The sequence below is a fragment of the Dermochelys coriacea genome, chromosome 11 (genome assembly GCF_009764565.3).
Source record: "Dermochelys coriacea isolate rDerCor1 chromosome 11, rDerCor1.pri.v4, whole genome shotgun sequence".
NCBI lineage: Eukaryota > Metazoa > Chordata > Testudines > Dermochelyidae > Dermochelys > Dermochelys coriacea.
The window spans coordinates 61,501,447-61,519,249 of NC_050078.2; the positions used below are offsets into that span (position 1 = coordinate 61,501,447).

The 17,803-nt window shown below is 46.6% G+C and overlaps 1 protein-coding gene across 2 annotated transcripts in view; it reads left to right on the forward strand.

Annotated features, from left to right (window-relative positions):
* FAM117B (family with sequence similarity 117 member B) overlaps positions 1-17,803 on the forward strand; it is a 131,718-nt gene that overhangs the window by 37,728 nt on the left and 76,187 nt on the right. For both annotated transcript variants that reach the window (XM_038422117.2, XM_043505610.1), the window contains exons 3-4: positions 2,985-3,077; positions 13,831-13,944. In XM_038422117.2, the coding sequence (XP_038278045.1) occupies positions 2,985-3,077; positions 13,831-13,944 (207 nt within the window). The remainder of the gene's footprint in view (positions 1-2,984; positions 3,078-13,830; positions 13,945-17,803) is intronic.

A 17,803-nucleotide genomic window follows, 5' to 3' on the forward strand; every position in this document is an offset into this window, starting at 1 on the left:
AGTAGGGCTTTTTTGCACTGGCTATGTGCCAGACCACATAATAGGATGCTAACGTTGCAGTTTGCAATCGATTGGCAAATCTGGTGAAGAACTGGGCTTCTACATAGGTTTTGTTTTTTTCAAAGTTTTCAGTTCAGAACCTTTTAGGAAGTCTCGATCCATATGTGCATGACTAAAAGCAAACTTGCAGCATCATTTCGAAGATTTGAACTGAGATACACACATGGCCTTACTTTTTCACTGAACATAATGGTACTTATTCTCCCACTCCTATTGGAAGCCTCAGCTTTCATCTGTGTATTTTCTTTTCCATTTGCACTTGCCTTCCATTGTTAGATGGTGTAAGAAAAATGTTGATTTAAAAATGTCCACACCAGCTAGGCGCTGTGTGTTTTATTGAAGGGGACACAGGCGCTGGCCAGGGGTTGCTGGAACCCTGGCTCTGCCCCAGGCCCCGCCTCCCATTCCACCTCTTTCACCAGGTCCCCACCCCACCTCTTCCTGCCCCTTCCCCATCCTGCCTCTTCCCATCCCATTCGGACCCCCATCCCCCAGTGAGCCATGTCCTCATTCCCCCCACAACCCCCAAAGCCACCTCAGTGCCACGAAACAGCTGATCACAGCAGGTGGGAGGCACAGGGAGGGAGGGGGAGACACTGGGGGGAGGAGGGAGAGAGAGAGGGCTCTGATAGGGCTGCCGGTGGGTGCTGAGCACCCATCATTTTTTCCCCAGAGTCGGCTCCTGGCACACTGTGCCACATCATGGCCTTGCCTGAGGTGATAAAGGGCACGGTGGGCTATCGGCATCTCCAGTTCCTTCTCAGCGCCTCATGGTCTGAGCCAGAGCTGCTACTTTCCAATCGTCCTTGTGACGCACTTTCCAAAACTCTTCAAAACCTATCCTATAAGGAGCTGCATATTATCTTCTGAAGAGCCACATGCAGCTCTGGAGCTGCTGATTGGCCACCGCGATCTACACACATGCTTATAAGCTTACAAGAGATCATGCCCAACTCTAAGAAGGGCTGTGGCAGGTAGGTGCTCAGTCCTTCAAACTTCACCATGGGTAGTGTTTTTCTGTAGTCACAAGTTCATACCAGATTTTGCTCAGAAAAAGAACACTGCGGAATCTGTTTGTTTCCTTTATGAAGTTTGGTTCTTTGATTTTGGAACTCTGGGAACAGGCAATCGGCAGATAAAGGTTCCCTCCTCAGGACGAAACTTTCAAAGGCTGAGTTCGTGCATAAACAGAGGATGTATGTTTGCATATACCTTCCCCTTCTTCCCCCCCCACCCTCCCTGGCCCAAGAATTTTTCTGGGAAACCCACCTAACTTTGTCCCATAAATTAATTCTTGTCTGGCACATAGCTTCATGTAGCCTTTTGAAGCTCATGACTCTTCCCAGGATTTATATTGATCATGTCTCCCCCTATAGAAATTACATATAATTCCACAGTACATGGAATGCATCTTGATACAATGGACTCCAAACTTTCTAAAACTTCATTCAGTAAGGTTTTTCAAGAATGTTGCAGGAAATGGCTGCATCTGTCACAATAGCCTCTTTCTGTACTCAGAACAGGATTTGAATAGCATACAGTAAATATTATTTACTGTATACTAAATATACACACATTGAACAATGAAGATAAAACAAGCTATTGAATAGTTGGTCATTTGGTAAGAACCGTCCATTCTGTGCACTCAATGAGGCAGATGACATGTGGAAAAAATATGTGATAATGTAATTAAAGACAGTATCATAATGCATACATGCCAGCAGGCCTAATTAAGGTTGCTCAGGCAACTTAATTCTAGTATTTCCTAACTTTTGAGTGCTCAACTATAGATTATAGTATAGTTGTTTGTGTGATATTACAATCATTAATTGTGCAGTATTGCTTATATATTAGAATGTTTGCTTGTGGCATGTCTACACTACAAACTTAAGTCGATCTAATGTTAGGTTGACTTACAGACACCACAGTAATTACTACAGTGGTTCATGTCCATGCTGGCCTCTTTCTGTTGGTGGTATGCATCCACTGATTTAAGAGGGGCAGTGTAGGGAGCTGAGAGAGCCTGGGCTCTCAGCTCTGTGCGCAGCTCCCTGATGGGAGCACAGTTGCCCCCTGGGCTTCCGGGGGGAGCTATATGCTCAGAGCCCAGGCAGCAGCCCAGCTCAGGGTGAGGAGTCCAAAGCCTCCACAGGAGCCTGGCTCGGAGCAGGGAGCCCCCTACCCTCCCCAGGCTGACTGCCCGGGCTGTGAGCCGGGCTCTCTTTTCAATTTCCTGGCTCCAGCATGGAGCCATGAAATGGATAAGAATGAGAGCCAACACTTGATATAAGTAACCTGCAGTGTCTATATGGACACTGCATTGCCCGAACTACACTGACAAGTTTCTCATGGAGGTAGTTATGTCGCTGTAATAGGGCACTTACCAGTGACAGCAAGGCTATATTGTGGAAACTGACCTAATTAGGTCAGTGTAAGCTGCTTTACGTTGACCTAACTCTGTAGTGTAGACCAGGCCTTTTGTCACATACTAGAGCAGGACTAGAAATGTCTGGTAACACATAGAATCAAATTAATCCCTGGTCTGAGCACTAAAGTGGTTGGGACTTGTACCCACTTAAACCTAATGGGCCAAATTCTTTCCATGTTTTAAGTGACACTAAATTAGAATTAATAATTCTGTTATAGTTGGGGTGATATTTCATATGAAATAGGGAGGAGACCTACTGTGTAGATTATAGGAGTGGCTGAGGTGACATCTTCATACTGATTACTTGTAGGAATATCAGAGGTGCCATAGAGGGCTTTCATTCAGTGACTTGTGCTTTCCAGCAGTGTCTGTATCCAGAATATCATAATTGCATGCCCTCTCTTAGCTTACTTGTTTCTAATTTCTTTTTTCTTTTGTTTTTTGGCAAGAATAAGCATACCCTTTTAAAATTAATACTTTAATCTTCTTGTTACAGACAGAGAGTGCCTGGGCTGAAGAATATTTAGAAAAGAAGAAAGGATCTCACAAGCGTTCAGCATCCTGGGGCAGCACAGACCAGCTCAAGGAGGTCAGGAAAGCTATTGTTTGAAATAAAGTTGGGTCAGGCTTGTTGTCTGCATATTTTATTACCATGAGATTTGAAGAAAGTGCAAACGTTTGTGTTTAATATTGCCATATAAAGATTGGAGGTGGAGAAAATAGAAATATAGAATGGCTAATCTGTTATAAAACCAAAAATAATCCCTTGGACATCTTCTATCTTTTAACTGATAGGATCCCCACGCAAGACACCAATATTTAATGAAATGGGGTAGGGAAAGCAACAAGAAATCGAGGAAGTATCTGTTAGCTGAGAGAGGAAATCAAATGGTAGTATAATTCCCGTCAAACGTAATTCTTCTTTGAGTGATGATCCAATATTGTATTCCACTGAGGGTTATGTGCCATGTGCCCTGAGCCGGAGCTTTTGAAAGTAGTACTGTTCGGTGGTCCGCACATGCACGCTGTGCCACATCATGGCCTTGCCTGAGGTGATAAAGGGCACGGTGGGCTATCGGCATCTCCAGTTCCTTCTCACCGCCTCATGATCTGAGCCAGAGCTTCTACTCTCCAATTGTCCCTGTGACAGTTTCAAAACTCTTCAAAACCTATCCTTAGTACTGTTAGTAGTTTAGATTTCTTAGTTGTTCTGCATTTACTTTTTTTCTTTTCTGCTTAATTCTTCCTTTCATACCAGATTTAAGACTTGGGACACTGCTTCGGTGGTCTTTCCTGCCAAACATTACCCCATCCCGACATCTGGGCCTGGGTACTAGGTTATGCTGAAGTTGCCGGGGTTCAAAACCTGTGATTTCTGCTCTCATTCATTTTTCCATCAGCAATATGCACCAGCATGTACTGCTTGGCGGAAGTTCCACATTGCGTCCAGGTACAGTATCTGCCTCCCTTGCTCATACTCGGGAGAACCAGACGCTCCTCATCAGGAAGCACCTTATGGAGGCTGCCATGGGATCAACATTGGATTCTGGCTGGGGAACCCCCCCTGGTACATTGGCCTGAACAGGCAAAGAGTGCCCCCTCTACTGTGGAACCCTGCCTTGGGGCCTAGTCATGAACCAAGGAAGCATGCACATAAGCATGACAGAAAGTCTTCCTCCAAATCTAATGAGGACTCGGCACCATCCATAATTTCTAGCCGTGAAGTATCCATGCGTTCCAAGTTTCACAAGAATGAGAAATAGCAGCATTGATCACTAGTTCCACAGGTACCAATCACAGACCCACCGACTCCACCGGCATCCCATGAACCATCGGTCTCCAGACAGATGCAGTTCCTGATACCAACTCCTCCAGAGGAACGGATACCTTTGACCTCTGGGAGAATTGGAAGTTATTCACACTCTGTGATCACCAATCCGATCACCAAGTCAAAGGAACCCTTTGCCTGCTATGCTCCTGCCACTTCCTGTTCCAACAGTCCTAATGCCACCGCCATTTGGTGAGGTTTCTGACTCCTCTGATTTGGACCATATGGATCTCTGACATGGTCCACTGCTCCTGTTCCTGAAGCATGACTACTGGAAGGCTCAAACAACACTGGGGCACTTCCCCACCTTGCTTTGCCTGCAGATTTTGTATCTGGAACTGTGGTCTCAAGCTACACAACAGCAGGGTCAACCGGGTTGGCCCTACTGGAGCTCATGGCCACAATATTCACCCTCTGAACAGTCCTGCTCGGTCTGGGAGGACTCCCCCACTTCATCACGACAACCCTTGTCACGTAAGCACTCTGACATAGCGCTGGATGCTGCACTGATTAGCCCGATTCCAATGGTACTGACAGATCCTGAGAGGCATCCCTCATCTTCATCATAGAAGAGGTACTATGTCCCCACCAAAGGGTCAGAGTTCCTGTTCTCTCATCCACCACCAAACTCATTTATTATTCAGGTGGTCTCAGAACATTCCAAACAAGCTCAACCCCATTCAATAGAGAGGTTTAGAGGCTAGACCTCATGGGCAGAAAGGTCTTCTCAGTGGAACTCCAGTTTTGTATTTCAAACTACTTAGTCCTGATGACCAAATATGATTTTATGAACTATGGGAGATTGGCAGAGTTTGTGATCCTGCGATGGTAGCTTATTTGCAATCAATTACAGGCAGTCTTGGAGGAAGGCAAGTTACTCGCCAGATCCATGCTTCAGGCAGCAGTGGACTCGGTAGATAAAGTCTCTTGCTTCCTGGCAATCGGAATTGTCACAAGGAGAGAATCCTGGTTACACTCCTGGCTTCCCCAGGGAAGTGCAAAGCACTATAAAAGACTTCCCATTCAATGAATCGCACCTCTTCAATGAGGAGACGGATGAGTCCCTACACTCCCTAAGGTCTCTGGGCATCTACACACCCTACACACCCAAGAGGAAATTCTACTGCCCACCCCAATCATATAGTTATAGGGCCCCGCAACTATACTACCAACATACCTATGAGCCTCTTCAAAAGCTCCCTAAGGTCCACAGGCCACGTCAACCTATGTCAACTGCCCAGCCATCAGCGTAACACATCCGAACATCATGTAAACATTATTTCTGAGTGTCCTTAGAGAGCTGTTAAGCACTCCATACACCAATGCCCATTTACCCTACCCCATTCAGGGAGCCACCTCTGACTCTTCTGCCAGCATGGAAAGCCATAACAATGGGCAAGTGGGTCCTAGATATTATCCAGAGCAGCTATATCATAGAGTTCATGGCGTCTCGTCCTTCTCCTCGGTCCACAAGCATGAAACACGTACTCGACGACCTCCAACTAGAGGTCAACTCCCTATTGCAGAGGGGAACTGGGAGCTAATCTCAGACTCCTTTCAAGGAAGAGGGTTCTACTCAAGATATTCCTAGTTCCCAAAAAGACTGGAGGATGGAGACCGATATTAGGTCCCTGATGCCTCAATTGGTCAATTTCCAAACCAAGATTTTGCGTGGTCACACTTGCAACAGCCATTTCCTCCTTAGAAAAAGGATGTGGTTGATGGCTCTCGATATGCAAGATGCCTACTTCCATATCAGTATACATCCAACTCATGGAAGGTTCAAGGTGGGGCTTCGGCATCCTCAGTACAGGGTCCTATCCTACAGACTCACCACTGCCCCATGAGTATTCACAACAGGATTCTCTGTAGTGGCAGCCCATGTTAGACATCAGAGGGTCCTTGTTTTTCTCTATCTAGACAACTGGCTGATAGCAGCACAGTCCAAAGAAGAGGCCCAGAAGTTGACATCGCAACTGCTTCTACTCCTCTCCTTCCTAGGGGTTAGTGTCAACGCTGAAAAATCAACTTTAAACCCTACGCAATCCCTAGAGTTCATAAAAGCTCACATAGACACAACCTCTGCCCGAGCTTATCTACCAAGGGAAAGCTTCCAGACAGTGAGGGAATTAATCAGTTTGACTTTGGCCAAAACCTGACTTTCTTGGGACATATGGCAGTCTAAACATAAATCACGCCATTCGCTTGCCTACACCTGCACTGCCTTCAACTCTGGCTACATAAGTCTACTCCCCCATGCATCAATCCATGCACCCTCTGCTCCACCTGTCACCAAAAGTTCTTTCCTCACTCCAATGGTGGATGAACTCACTATGAATCTGCTCAAGGATGAGCTTTCTCCCATCCTCACCCATCATGACCATCATAACTGATGCATCCCTCATGGGCTGGGGTGCCCACATGGGCAAATGCATGACACAAGATACCTGGACAGCATGAGAGTCCAGCATGCAGATAAATATATTGGAACTCTGGGCAGTATGCAGAGCTTGCCAGGCTTTCCTGCCAACTATCCAAAATCAACACGTTCCTGTTGTATCAGATACCACCCCCACAGGCTTCTACATAAATAAACGAGGAGACAAGATCCAGAGCCTTGAGTGCGGAAGCTATCCATCTTCGGTGTGTGATTCACCATTCCCATAGTCTTTTGACAGCAGCCTATCTACCGGGCAGCCAGAACACAATTGCTAATGCTGTCAGCAGAAACTTTGCAACCTACCACAAATGGGAGTTGCGTGACTCTCTAATCGTGGACATCTTTGGCCAATGGGAAACCCCAGTGAGGGATCTTTCCTCATCCCACAACAATAACAAATGCACCCAATATTGTTCAAAGGGAGGATCTGGAACTCAATCACAGGGGGGCACCCAAGTCCTCAATTGGTCATACCAGATGATTGATGCCCCTCCCCCCCGCTTTCTCTTCTACAGCAGGTGGTCCACAAGATCAGAAGGCAACAGCCATGCTGATAGCCTCTTTTTCTTTGGGTGCTTGTTCATGTCAATTCCAATCAGATTTCTCCATGGCATGTTGTGGTTCCCTGGGTTTAAAAGTTGAGGCCTGTGATAAATGCATGCCCAAAAGTGACATGCATGCTTCATGCTTGTGGTGTCTAGGAGAGTCACCAGAAAGACCGGTGCAGGATCTGTCGCAAGTTTTGCCCTAGAACTTTGAGGACAGGGACCAGCGTCTCAAAGTTCTGCTGATGGAGGCCGTGCTTCGGCCCCAGTCAGACCCCGGATTGGGACACCCCGCGCCTAGCATAGTCTCCTTGGTGCAGAGCACCCTGGCACCATCTTCCCAGGATCTAGTGCCAAGAAAGGATTCCTTACGAGACTCTCAGCACCATCATGGCTTCTCGCGCATGTAGTTGTCAGCTAGGCACTGTTCACAATTGCCAGTGCCTCAGAAGAAGAAGAAGAAGCCAGAAAAGGGCCACTCTCCCCTGACCAGAACTAAGAAGCCGGCCATGATGGGACCCCAGTCAGCCCACAGCACTTTGGCCACTTCACCTGCAAGGTTCGCATTGACTCCTGCCTTGGTGCAATTGAGTCTGGACCTGCCCTGCTCACCGAGCCCTTGGAGTTAGCAGCTGCAGCTCGTGTCGACCCCGGAGGCATATGAGGTGGCACAGGACTTGTTGCGCCTCACAACGCCATTTTCCCCTCTCAGGAGGGATGAACAATTGGCACCAGCCTGCCCCAAGGTCCTGTCAATGGGGAAGTTGACCATGCTGCCGCAATGCTCGCCATCTCCACAGCCCCAACAGCTCAGGAGCAGGAACCTAGTCAGTCCCCTAGCTCCTGATGCTCGGTGCCTCACAGCACAGCTCCTCCATGGTCATCTTTTTTGGAGACCTCTGAGTCCGAGTCTGACTCAGTTCACTTGGACAGGAGTAGGAGCAGGAGGTCAAGGTTGGCACGCCTACCCATGGCTGCCACAGTGGCAACCCCCTACTCCGTGATCCTTCTTCTGGATGCCCTGGGCCTTCCACCAAAGCCAGGGGTCACGTTCGGTGATAGCATCGGCTATCTTTGTACCGCCCTCTGCCCCTCAGGAAGCTCCAACTGCAGCGCTATCTGAGGTACTGCTGCAGCACTTGTTGACGCTATCAGCTTTGGCACCTTTGTATCGCCATCTGCCCTTCAGGAAGCTCCAACTGCTCTGGCACCGGTGTATGCCGTCTCGGCACCATGAGGCACAGCACCTCTGTTGCCCCAGCCCTGGAGGACAACAGGGTTCTGCAGCAGTTGCTGTGGCAGCTTGCCCAGGGCCGAGGCAGAGGGGGTAGTGGAGGAAGCGGTTCCCATGGTGGTTATTCTCACCTGCTCTGAACCTGCACGTATCGCTCTGCCTCTAATAAAGACCATTGCCGATTAAAACAAAGACCTTGTGGCAGACCCCAGCCTCATTGCCCCCGATGGCTAAGTGCAATGAAAGATGCTACTTTGTGCCATCCAGGGGCTACAAGCACTTTTATACACACACCCTCCCCCAGATTCCCTGGTTGTAGACAATACCAACCAGTGTGTGCACCAGGGCTACCAGGGACCCTCCCTGAAGAACAGGGAGGCAAAAAGACTCGACCTTTTGGGAGAAAGGTCTATTCCACTGGCAGTGTGCACCTCGGCATTTCCAATTAGGAGGCCATTGTCAGCAGGTCATGCTTTGCCATTGCCCTGGTCGCAGAGCTGCTACTGCAGGACTCCCATGCCAAATTGTCAGCCTTGGTTGAGGAAGGTAAGCTCATTTCCCGAGCTTCACTGCAGGCCACTCTGATGGGTTGATACAGCTACTCAGGTGATGCTACCTGAAAGGTTGCCAAGAGAAAGGGATCCTGGCTCCATACGAGGTCCAGCAGACCATTCAGGATCTCCCCTTTGACTCTATTTTCTGAAAAGATATATAAAAGGCTACATAGCCTAAAAGACTTGAGAGCCACCCTCAAATCGCTGGGCCTTCACACCCCCGACACACAGTGGGCACATTTTAGGCTGCAACCTCCTCTGCCTTTCTACCAACTGCAGAACCGGCAGGAAAGCTCACAGAGGAGAAACAGGAGCAGCAGGAAGAAGCCGCACCTGTCCTCAAGCCAGGGCTCTGGCCCAGCCAAACCTTCATCTGGCCAGAAGCAGGCCTTTTGAAAGTGCGAACGAGGATGGCGCACCAGCAATTGTACTGGATCCAATCCGCCTTACCTTCTTGTTCTGACTATCTCCTTTCTACCCAGCGTGGGCCCGTATCACATCGAACCACTGGGTGCTCCACATAGTAGAGAGGGGACACTCCCTCCAATACTCTGCCCTTCCACCCCCTTCTCCATCCCTCTTTAGGGACGCTTCTCACAAGTAAATCCTTATACAGGAGGTCATTTGCTCCTATCACTAGGGGCAAAGGAAGAGGTTCCTCAGGAGCAGAAGGGCAAGGGCTTCTATTCCCGGTATTTCCTAATACCGAAAGCCAAAGGCAGGCTCAGGCCCATCCTAGACCTGTGAGAGCTCAACAAGTTCATGAGGAAACTCAAATTCCGCATGGTCTCTTTGGCCTCCATCATCCCTTCGTTGGATCTAGGGGACTGGTATGTTGCCATCGACTTCAATGACACACACATACTTTCACATTCCCACAGAAGGTACCTCAAGTTTGTGTTGAGCAACAACCACTACCAGTTCACGGTTTTCCCGTTGGGCCGGTCAGCAGCGTCTCGTGTATTTACAAATGCATGGTAGTTGTGGCTGCGTTCCTATGCAGGTGCAGGTGTTTCCGTACCTCAACGACTGGCTGCTCAAGTCAACTTCATAAGAATGGCGTTCAACGAACTGGGCCTTCTCCTGAATGTTGAATTGACTCTGTCCCCTGTTCAGTGGATAGAGTTCATGGGGGCGGTACTGGACTCGATTCAGGCAGGAGGATTCAGGCCAGAAGCGAGGTTTCGGGCCCTGGGTGACATAATTCGAGGTCTCAGGTAGTTTCCCACCATCACAGCAAGGAATTGCCTGAAACTTCTAGGTCACATGCTGCTTGCATCTATGTGGTGCAACACTCAGACTCTGGTCTCTCCAATCATGGGTAGCCTTGGTATATTGTCCAGTTCGGGACAGTTTGGACAGGGTTGTGATTCTGCCTCACCCAGTCCTCGACTCACTCCAGTGGTGGCTCGACCCGCAGGTAGTGCATGCAAAGGTCCCCTTCACCGGTCCTCAGCCATCCCTCTTGCTGGTGACAGATGCGTCAGCCTTGGGCTGAGCAGCGCATCTGGAGGACCTCAGGACACAAGGCCTCTGGTTTCAGGCGGAACTCGCTTAATTAATGTCAGAGAGCTGAGAGCGGTGCACTTGGCATGCCAGACTTTCTGAACCCACTTGACAGGGAGATGTGTATCAGTTATGACAGAGAACACCACAATGATGATCTGTATCAACAAATAGGGGCGGGGCAGGCACTCTCCTCTCCACTGTGCCAGGAAGCCCTTGTGCTGTGGGACTTTTGCGTAGCTTATTCAATACGCATACAAGCTTCGTGCCTCCCAGGCGTACAGAACGAATTGGTGAACCATCTCAGGTCATTTCACAACCATCAAGTGGTCCCTATACATGGACATTGTGAGCTCCATCTTCCAATGGTGGGGTCTTCCCCAGATGGACCTGTTCGCCGTGCAACAGGAAGTGCCAGTAGTTTTGCTGTTTCCCGAATCACAGCCTGGGCTCCAGCGCGGACGCGTTCCTCCTCCCATGGGGAGGCTGTCTTCTCTACACATTCCTGCCCATCCCTCTCATTCACAAGTTGCTTCTCAAGATACGGAGAAGAGGCTTCAGTGATACTGGTAGCTGATATACCTGGCCCCGCCATCACTGGTACACATCTTTCCTGGAAACGTCTGTGAAAGCTGCAGTCACCTTGCCACTCTTCCTGGACTTAATAACTCAGGATCACTGCCCTCTCCAGCTCCGAACCTCAAGTTGTTGCACCTCCATGGCTGAACCCTATAAAGCTCTCCTGCTCGGACCCAGTTAGATAAGTCCTCCTTGGCAAGTCCTCCACCAGGGCTACCTACCTTGCCAAGTGGAAGAGATTTTCAATCTGGTCGGCACAGCATCAGTCATCCCTGATGCTTGCCTCTATGCTACTTATACTGGAGTTCCTTTTCCATCTCAGGCAGCAAGGACTGTCCATGTCATTAATAAGGGTTCACTTGGCCGCCATCTCTGCTTTCCATCCAGGTGCAGAGGGCAGGTCAGTCTTTGCCTACCCTATGGTCAGTTGTTTCCTGAAAGGTCTGAACAGGCTAAATCTGCACTTCGGATAGCTGGTGCTGACCTGGGACCTCAATCTGGTCCCTTCCAAATTGATAGGGCCACCTTTTGAACTGCTGGTGACTTGTTCCCTGCTCTACATGTCAATACAAGGGGCGTTTCTGGTAGCGATAACCTCAGCCAGGAGGGTGTCTGAGCTCAAGGCCCTAACATCAGATCCCCTTATACCATGTTCTATAAGGACAAGGTTCAGCTCAGGTCACATCCAGCTTTTCTCCCAAAGGCTATCTCCCAATTTCACATGAACCAGGACATCTTCCTCCCTAAGCCACACTCAAGCGACAGGGAGCAGAGACTTCACTCTTTGGATGTTCACAGAGCGCTAGCCGCCTATGCTGAAAAAACAAAACCATTTGGGAAGTCCATTCAACTGTTTGTGGCCATGGCAGACAGGATGAAGGGTCTTCTAGTCTCTTCCCAACGAATTTCATTGTGGATCAAGTCCTGCATCCCTGAATACTATAACCTGGCAGAGGTGACTGTCCCTTGGCTCACAGCACGCTCTACCAGGACTCAGGCTTCTTCAGCAGTGTTCCTGGCACAAGTTCCAACCCAGGAAATATGCAGAGCAGCAATGTGGTCCTCCATACATACGTTCACCGCACATTATGTGATTACCTAGCAGGCCAGAGATGATACGGCCTTTGGTAGAGCAGTGCTGCAGTCAGTGGATATCTGAACTCTGTCCCCGCCTCTGAATCTTAGGCTTGAGAGTTACCTGATTGGAATTGACATGAACAAGCACTCTAAGAAGAAAAGTTACTCAACTTCTCATAACTGTTGTTCTTCGAGATGTGGTGTTCATGTCCATTCCAAAACCCACGCACCTTACCCCTCTGTCGGAGTAGCTGGCAAGAAGGAACCAAGGGGGTGGCTGCTCAGGAGGGCTCTATATTGAGCACCATGAAGGCACAACTCCAGGGGGCGCCAAGGCCAATCCGATGGATGCTACTAGGGGAAAAATCTTCTGGCTGCCGTGCACATGGTGACTCTCTCTCCTAGACACCGCAAGCGTGAAGTGTGCGGATCACTTTTGGGCATGTGTTTACCGCAGGCCTCACAACTTATAAACCTGGGGGGCCACGGCCCCGAGGAAACAATGAGCAAGGAGGAAGACCCCCAAAGAAACCTGATTGGAGTAGACATGAACAATACATCTCAAAGAACTACAGTTATGAGAAGGTGAGTAACCTTTTTTTTTTTTTTTTTTTTTTTCCTGAGCTCTCCAATTTTGGCTTCCTCTCCTCTTCTGCATCTTGAAGCACACTCCACGCTTCAAACATTGCAAGAGGGGCTGACCCAACACAATGGTTGCATCCAGTGAAGTGAGCTGTAGCTCACGAAAGCTTGTGCTCAGATAAATTTGTTAGTCTCTAAGGTGCCACAAGTCCTCCTTTTTCTTTCTGGGGATACAGACTAACACGGCTGCTACTATGAAAAAAATCTGTGGGGGACATGAATTCTGCATGTACGCAGTGGCGCAGAATTCCCCCAGGAGTAGCATATGAAGTGCGGCCGTGTGGCGTTCAGTAGGTACCTTTTCCACACACTACGCACTAGTGCATGATTCCACAATGGATGCTTCATTCAGAGCAGCAGTCCTCCATTCACCGGTCTCTTCGCACCATCCTCCCATATAGGTACAACTTATTAATCGCCCTCAGTGGAATACAATAAAGGACCATCACTGGAAGAAGATAACAAGGTTACTTACTTGTAACTGAAGGCAGTCCGCCATACCCTTTATTGCCTTGGGTGAGACTATAATGCGTCACAGGGTGCATGTGCGGACTGCCAAACAGTACTACTTTCAAAAGCTCCAGCTCTGGGCTCATGGTGCATGCACGTAACGTTCACTGGAATACAGATAAGGGCCATGCATCTCGAAGAACCTTCGTTTATTGGTAAGTAGCCTCGTTATCTTCAGGTACTGTCATACTGGTATGTGAGAACTGGGAATATGTGCATGTCTTTATAGAAAAATGAAAGCTAATATTTTACTATTGTGGTGTTTATCTGTAGAGAAGCTGACTCAATGTTATATCAAGTAGATTCTCATACTTAGCCCTGTTTCAGCTTTTACTTTTTTGTTAATAGTCCATATAGTTAACTTGATGTAATAATTTAATTGAATATGCGAAGGGAAATCTGAGACTCTTATTCTTTCCCCTGTCAGATTGCAAAATTGCGTCAGCAGTTGCAGAGAAGTAAACACAGCAGCAGGCATCATCGGGATAAAGAAAGACAGTCTCCATTCCATGGTAACCATGCAGCCATTAATCAGTGTCAGGTAAGGCTATGCCACTTCTAAGGGCATTGTGGGAGTTAACATAATGTTAACTCCTGTGTGTTCCAAGTAGTGATTTTTAAAGAAAAAATACCACCATATGTTTTGAAATACTTGATTACTGCTGAATGATGTATATCTGTGAAATGTATAGAACCTTTTTGTCTTGAGATATGAAACTGATTTTCTTTAGCATGCTGAAGTGGGGTGTGTTTGTTTTTTCTCTAAATTTAAAAAAAAAATGTAAAGGGAGGTTGGTGAAGAATATACTAATTTACAGCGTAATTTGTAAGGACTGATGCAGATGGATGATATAGTTCAGTTCACTGAATTAGAAGTCAATCAGTATGGATAAATTTAATCTAATTCTATGAAATAATATTTCAGGTAAAGTGATGTGTCTAGGTTATGAATTTTCATATAGAAAACTGAATAGAACCAGCCTGGTGGTGTAAGTGGTAGCGTCTTGAGAGTGAAGTTTAGTTTCTTCTTGACTCTTTTTAGCACTGGGCAGTCCTGGGTGAGTGCTGTGGAGGGATCCCAGTTGTCCATCAGGTAGACATGAAAGGATTAGGAGTTGACACTGACTTCCTTTGAAAGGAGTCCCATTCAGTTATCTTTAGGTGGAAAGATGGTAGCTTATGAGTGACTCAGGGAAGAATAGTGAATTTCTAGACACAAACTGCAGAGGAAGGATAATAAGAATATATTTGCAAAGCACATAATTTTTCCTCTAGTACTGTAGAGGGTATGAAAATATCCATTCTTTACTACTTCTGTGTCACTAAATTCATCCTTGTGTTTAAGATGAAGGGAATAGCATAGATGTCTTCCCAATAGATGCAAGTTCTTGTCTCTTATCACACTGATGAATTCCTAGCATGATTTCTCAAAAAACTTATTGAAATTTTCCTGTTAGTTTCAGACATATATGACCAGCTCAAGAAGTTGTTGGAGTTGCGGATCATGATCTCTGCACATCTTAGATTTTCAAATCGGTTCTATTTTGTGTCTAGCAATGGGAATTTGACAAAAAAGTTCTCCTTCATGGTCATGTTAATTGTTCCTAATAGAGAGTTTCCTCTGGCGGGTTTCCCCCAGGATGCCATCTGGAACCGGGGTACCACTGAGCCCCCATGACCCACCAGCTTGGGCTTCCCCTCACACTGTGCTGCTATGATAAGTTGCCAAGCTCTCCAATCTTGCTCTTTCACCAGCATACACACAAGTAGGGACACACTGCAGTACTTACAGGCAGCTGTGATCAGCTCTGAATGGGGAGGCTACAGCTAAGGAACAGCCCAGCTGTTCAAGAGCATTCCCCCCTCTGGAGTGTAAACCCAAAATTATATGGTCTTGTGCTGCACAGAGATCTGTACAGTGTAAGCTCATGAAATTCACCCCCTCCCTCAATGTGGAGAGAGAATATACAACAGCTTTTTGCCCCAAGTTATAACTCCCGCACACTGGTTTGTGATGAAGCAAAAGCAAATTTCTTAACTGCAAAAGATAGATTTTAAGTGATTATAAGGGGCAGCAAACGGATCAACACAGGTTATCTAGCAAATAAACAAAAACGCAATCTGAGCTTAATATACTAAAGAGATTAGATACAAGTAGCAAATCCTCACCCTAAATGAGGATTTAAGAGGGCTGCAGAGATTTTTAAGGGGCCAGCTGCCTTTGCTTGCAGCTTAAAAATTCCAGGTGTTCCTTTCATACCCTAGAAATCCTTCTAGCCTGGGTCCAGCAGTTCCCCCCAGTTCAGTCTTCGTTCCTCAGGTGTTTCCAAGAGTCTCCTTTGGGCACAGAGTCAGTGAAGAACCACGATGATGTCACTTCCCTGCCTTAAATAGCTTTTGATATGGTGGGAACCCTTTGTCTCCAAGCTTGGTTCTGACACCTTTCAGTGGAAAAACACTGGTATTCCATGTTGGAGTCCAGTACCAGGTGATCTGGTCACACGCCCCAGTAGTGTCATAGCAGCCATGACTCAGAGGCTGTTGTAGCCTCCTCAGGAAGGCTCCCCAGTGGAAGATTAGCTTCTTCTAAGACCTGTTGTTCTCCCTAATGGTCCATTGACTTGAATTGGCCCTTCCCAGCCAGCCATCTAGACTGACAGTATTTTGTCTAGTGGGCGTTCCCTGGGTGTAAACACATATGTAATAGATACATAGACAATATTCCTAACTTAAGATACCAAAATGATACATGCATATAAGTAGGATAATCATATTCAGTAAATCATAATTTTTTCAGTGATATCTTATATGAACTGTCTTGCATAAAATACATCATAATTATACGTATCATATTACTATGAAGATTGAGGTATGGTGTCACATTTCCTTTCTAATCCAACTAATTGTAAACAGGACCAGTCAAGCCAATCATCCAGGATAGACCTCTGGCTACTTCCCTTGCAGATTTTTGCTGATCTTATTCTTTTCAGACTTTGTGCCCTTTTTTTAAGAAAAGCACAATCCTAGTTCAAAACTATTAACTTGCTTCTATGTTTTTACCCTTAATGGCTAGAGCTTGGAGATTTTTTTCTTGCTTTTCATTGCACTAAGCTTTCTTCCATCCCCCTCCACTTCTTTGCCCTGCCATTTAAACTAGCACCTATGCTCTGAATTCTCTCCAAGTTTGACAGTAGAAGTGAATTTGAACCATTTCAGGAATTGAAGGGTGAGCATTATCTAGATGACTACTGATTTTGTACCCTCTCTCTAAAACTGGTTGTCAAAATAGTTTCCCAATCTCACTGGACACTTCAGAGTTTCGGTGTCCTGATTAAACTAGGACAAAAGCTCTTTACAATAATCACAATAAATGACCCATGTGGAAATGAGCCTTAGTTTTGAGGAGGGGGGTTGACAGTGGAAGCTGTGAATTTAACTAGTTTCATATCACTGCAAGATTCAAGAAGCCTTATAGCTACTAAGATTTGTCACTTGCAAAGAAATGTTCCCAGCAACTGGTGTCTGGAAGAGACCTCTCCAGCTTTGGTTATGCTAATGGAGCTGGTGTTCTGAGCAATCTCTTCTGCACACTTACTCTACTTTAACAGGTGAAAACATTTTGTTTATAGTTAGCAATGTCTGGCAACCTTGTTTTTTTTTTTAAAAAAAAAAATGCCTGTTCAAAATCTACTCCAGTAGTAGTAAATCAGTGTCCAAATATGTTAAGGTTTCTGAGCAGAGCACTCTGTTTTTAGATATTTGTAAAGAAATCAATTGAGTGTCATAATAGTTTCTCTACACATTAAATTTTATAAAGCTCTCTTTGTAGGAGGGTGTGAAAGGTGACTGTTAAATGCCCAATAATTTTTCTGTAGTGCTTGGAGGATCCTATGCATTTGGGGTGTTAAATTATCTGATCTTGATTTATTTTTAATCTAAGAGATTTAGTATGCTAGTCTAGATTCCTACCCATTGTTCTGCTAAGGGTGCTGACTGATTAATATTTTTAATCTGAAAGAATCAGCGGAGGATTGTGAGCCAATGATTTGCATTTGCACAGAAAATAACAGTTCTTCTTCAAGTGCTTGTTCACATTGATTCCAATCAGGTGTACGCGCACAGTGTGCACAGTCATCGGAAAGTTTTCCCTACCAGCTCCAATCAGGTCGTCTGTTGAGCCCCCTGGAGTGGCATCTTCATGGCGCTCAATATATGACCCTGCCGACCTAACCCCCCCTTCAGTTCCTTCTTACCATCCATGATGACCGTTGGAACTGTGCTCACTTGCTCAGCAAGTGCTCCCTTAGTGTTCTTCTGTTAAGTCATTTGAATTCATAGTTAGTTTAGTAAATAGATAGTAGGTTGGGAACGGGGTCTTTCCCCAATCCCTAGCCTCACCC